This window comes from Asparagus officinalis, chromosome 8, assembly GCF_001876935.1.
Source record: "Asparagus officinalis chromosome 8, Aspof.V1, whole genome shotgun sequence".
NCBI classification, from domain to species: domain Eukaryota; kingdom Viridiplantae; phylum Streptophyta; class Magnoliopsida; order Asparagales; family Asparagaceae; genus Asparagus; species Asparagus officinalis.
Genome location: NC_033801.1, coordinates 7,503,387 through 7,506,257, shown reverse-complemented (window position 1 = coordinate 7,506,257; position 2,871 = coordinate 7,503,387). Strand labels below are relative to the sequence as shown.

The window sequence follows — 2,871 nt, the reverse complement described above, 5'->3', positions numbered from 1 at the left end:
AGGGAGGCCGACAGTCGCCGAAGCCGTGTGGCCCCAGCACTTCGTCGAGGCCGTCGCTGTTCGAGTCACTGTCGACGCCGCTCAAACCCGGGGTAGGCTCGCCGCTGCACCTGCCATAGCTGCGGTATTCCAGGTAAGCCTTCCTTCTTCCTTCTTCTTCTTCTTCTTTTTAGATAGATTTTATTATTCCTAGCTAGGGTTTCCTTGTCATCTCCCTCAATTTCCTAAGAATTTTACCTGTTCGCTTTATAATCTTTACCTTAACAAATAAATAAATAATACAGGCATATGTTCCTTTCTCTTTGAATTTCTATACGGTTGAAATTGATTGATGAAAGGAAATTTCTATATGGCTTCAATGGAGCTGGTTCTTGCTAATCTTCTATTTTATTTTGAATGAGAGTTTGCCTGAGGGCATAAAGGAGCTTGATATGACTGAGAAGTTTGGATTAGGCGCTCGCCGCAAATATGATCTCATTTTGTGTGCGACTCCTTATGTTTCATTATAAATTGTGTTCTCAAGGTTTCAATTTCTCTCCAAAAGCCTGAGTATTATTGAAGGTTATGCTCAAGCTATGTTGCTTCTTACATGCATATATTTTGCAATATCAAATGTATTGTGTAACAGTTTATTTGGAATTTAATAATCTAATTTTGTTGGGCATTAGCTTGACAACTGAGAGTATCTATTTAATTTATCGATCAATAAAAATAGAATGCTTAAGAATTGTCACTAATAGAAAGTAAATAAGTACATGCCCCTGCTATAAAAGTATTGTTTGGGGGATATTTAGAGCTCAAAATTTTGTGTGTTTTTACCGAAAGTTGGATACTGCATATCAGATAAATAATTTATATCTTAATTGTTGCTTTCCTTACGGTGTATTTGTAATTGCAGCGAATTGTTTATGCAACTTTTCAACAAGCACCTCCTAGCTATGAACATATCAGAAATGTGAAGTAACCATAGCCAGAAATTTGTATTACTGTTACTCGTGTTGTATACTATTAGTACTTGTTTTACTTCTTTGCAGCCTGTTGATTGTTAATCACATCATCCTGTTGCGGGGCACAAACTTATCTGGGAGAACTCAGTCAAGGAGTACTACAGGTGCATCTCCTTCAACACAATTTACTCGCTCTTGTTTAATTGCATTATCTACATTATAAATTCCCATTGGTATTGACTGCTTTCAAGTTTTGAGGCATCCTTATTCGAGGTCTCATCATTTTGCATCTTCTTATCAATTATGGTAACTTGTTAGCATTCATTTTACAGATGCAATTCTCCTTAACCTATATGTCGTCATTTCACAGATATTGATTTCCTGTTCTTTATATTCTAAATTCTTGTATATTTTTTCTTGACCCGTTATTTTCTACTAATTTTACAAATTTCCCTTTATTCTCTCTCGTCATGGTGCTCATGCCTCTCTTGGATATTTAGCTTAAGAACCGATAGAGTATGAAGGCAGGAGTCACTTTTTCGAGACATGGAGTTAAAAATATTGACCTCTGTCTTCCAGCTATTTGAAACCTTTGACATGGAACATATCATTTGTCAATTATATACATGTCAACCCTTTTCTTCCAAGCCTGCATCAGTTAACAAACAATGTCAATAGATTCTTACGTTATGCATATTGCTCGTCATATACTCTTAAAATGGCCTTACCCATATGGTGGCAGTCGCACTCAAAGTGGCCTTACCCAACGGTCAGCTATTTTTTATTTACCATTTGTACTATATTGTTTAGGTTTATGCTGCTTTAATACACCATATGGTGGCTATATGTTCTTGACTTAAAATTAAACGGTTGCTGCTACCTCAGTGATAAAGAGATGAGGTTAGTGATAGCTCGACCCGGGGTCTCATGTTCAAGACTGGACCGTGACCTTTTTTAACAAAAAGAAGATTCTTGCAGTTTCATAGATGATTTTCTACTAATTTCACATCCATATCAGTGGTTAATTTTTTAGTTTGACCTTTGTTTTGATACTTGTTGTAATAGTAAATTGATAGTTGTCATCATTTAATTTTGTCATTAAATAGGATAACTAAAAGGGTATTGATTTTCTCGTACTTTAGATATCATGCTTTTGTACTGTTCAATTATGAAAACTGTGATAGACATTTAATGATATAAAACTTTCTTCCCTGACTCAACTATTATGCTTGATAATTTTCATTTTTCACTTTATCATCAGGTGGAGAGAGGAAACACTGCTTACTTAAGCGGGCTACGGGAGAAGTACTTTGGTATGTAGCATCTTTTGAGTCAAAGGCCAAGGAAATATGGCTTGTATTTCGGAATGAAGGACTGTCATTGTCGAAACTGATGTATACTGCAGAAGAAACGAAAAAAGTCACTGGTGATGGAAGTAAAATAAGAAACATTCAGGTACTCTATCCCTCAACTTGGTGGCACTGGTTGAGGACATCAGAGGAAGGAGAGAGAGAAATGCAAAATCTCATAAAGACAGCCAGTATGTTGATCATCTTCGTTTTTTAAAATTGTTGTATTTTTTAAATCTTTCTTTTTAGTTTTTTAAATCTCAAAAGGCATCATACCTTGATACTTGTGACGTTTGGATTGTGAAAATTTTGAATGTAGTGTATGGATGTATGCGAGATACTAGATATGGAAAATGCATGAAATTTGTGAAATTTGAATGTATGCGAGATGGTTGTGGAGATTGTTGTGAAATTTGGATTGCATATATTTCGAATGTAGTGCAGGGATTGTATATAGGAAATCTTGCATGAAATCAGTATAATTTTTTTGGTGATTATATAACATCCTTGACTGGCTTGCCGTCAGGGATGTTTATCCCCGACGGCAAGCCCGTCAGGGATGTTATAACATCCTT

General features: G+C 35.8%; 1 protein-coding gene across 2 annotated transcripts; it reads left to right on the top strand.

Annotated features, from left to right (window-relative positions):
• LOC109822194 (probable inactive protein kinase At3g63330) lies at positions 1-2,678 on the top strand. Of its 2 annotated transcripts, XM_020388357.1 has the most exons (4): positions 1-133; positions 899-955; positions 1,035-1,111; positions 2,209-2,678. In XM_020388357.1, exons 2-4 carry the CDS (start codon positions 909-911, stop codon positions 2,511-2,513), a joined length of 429 nt encoding a protein of 142 aa, XP_020243946.1. In that variant the 5' UTR covers positions 1-133; positions 899-908; the 3' UTR covers positions 2,514-2,678. The 2 variants fall into 2 exon arrangements, 1 of the variants encoding a protein (XP_020243946.1); XR_002242051.1 differs by lacking the exon at positions 899-955 and having other exon boundaries at positions 7-133; positions 2,209-2,668.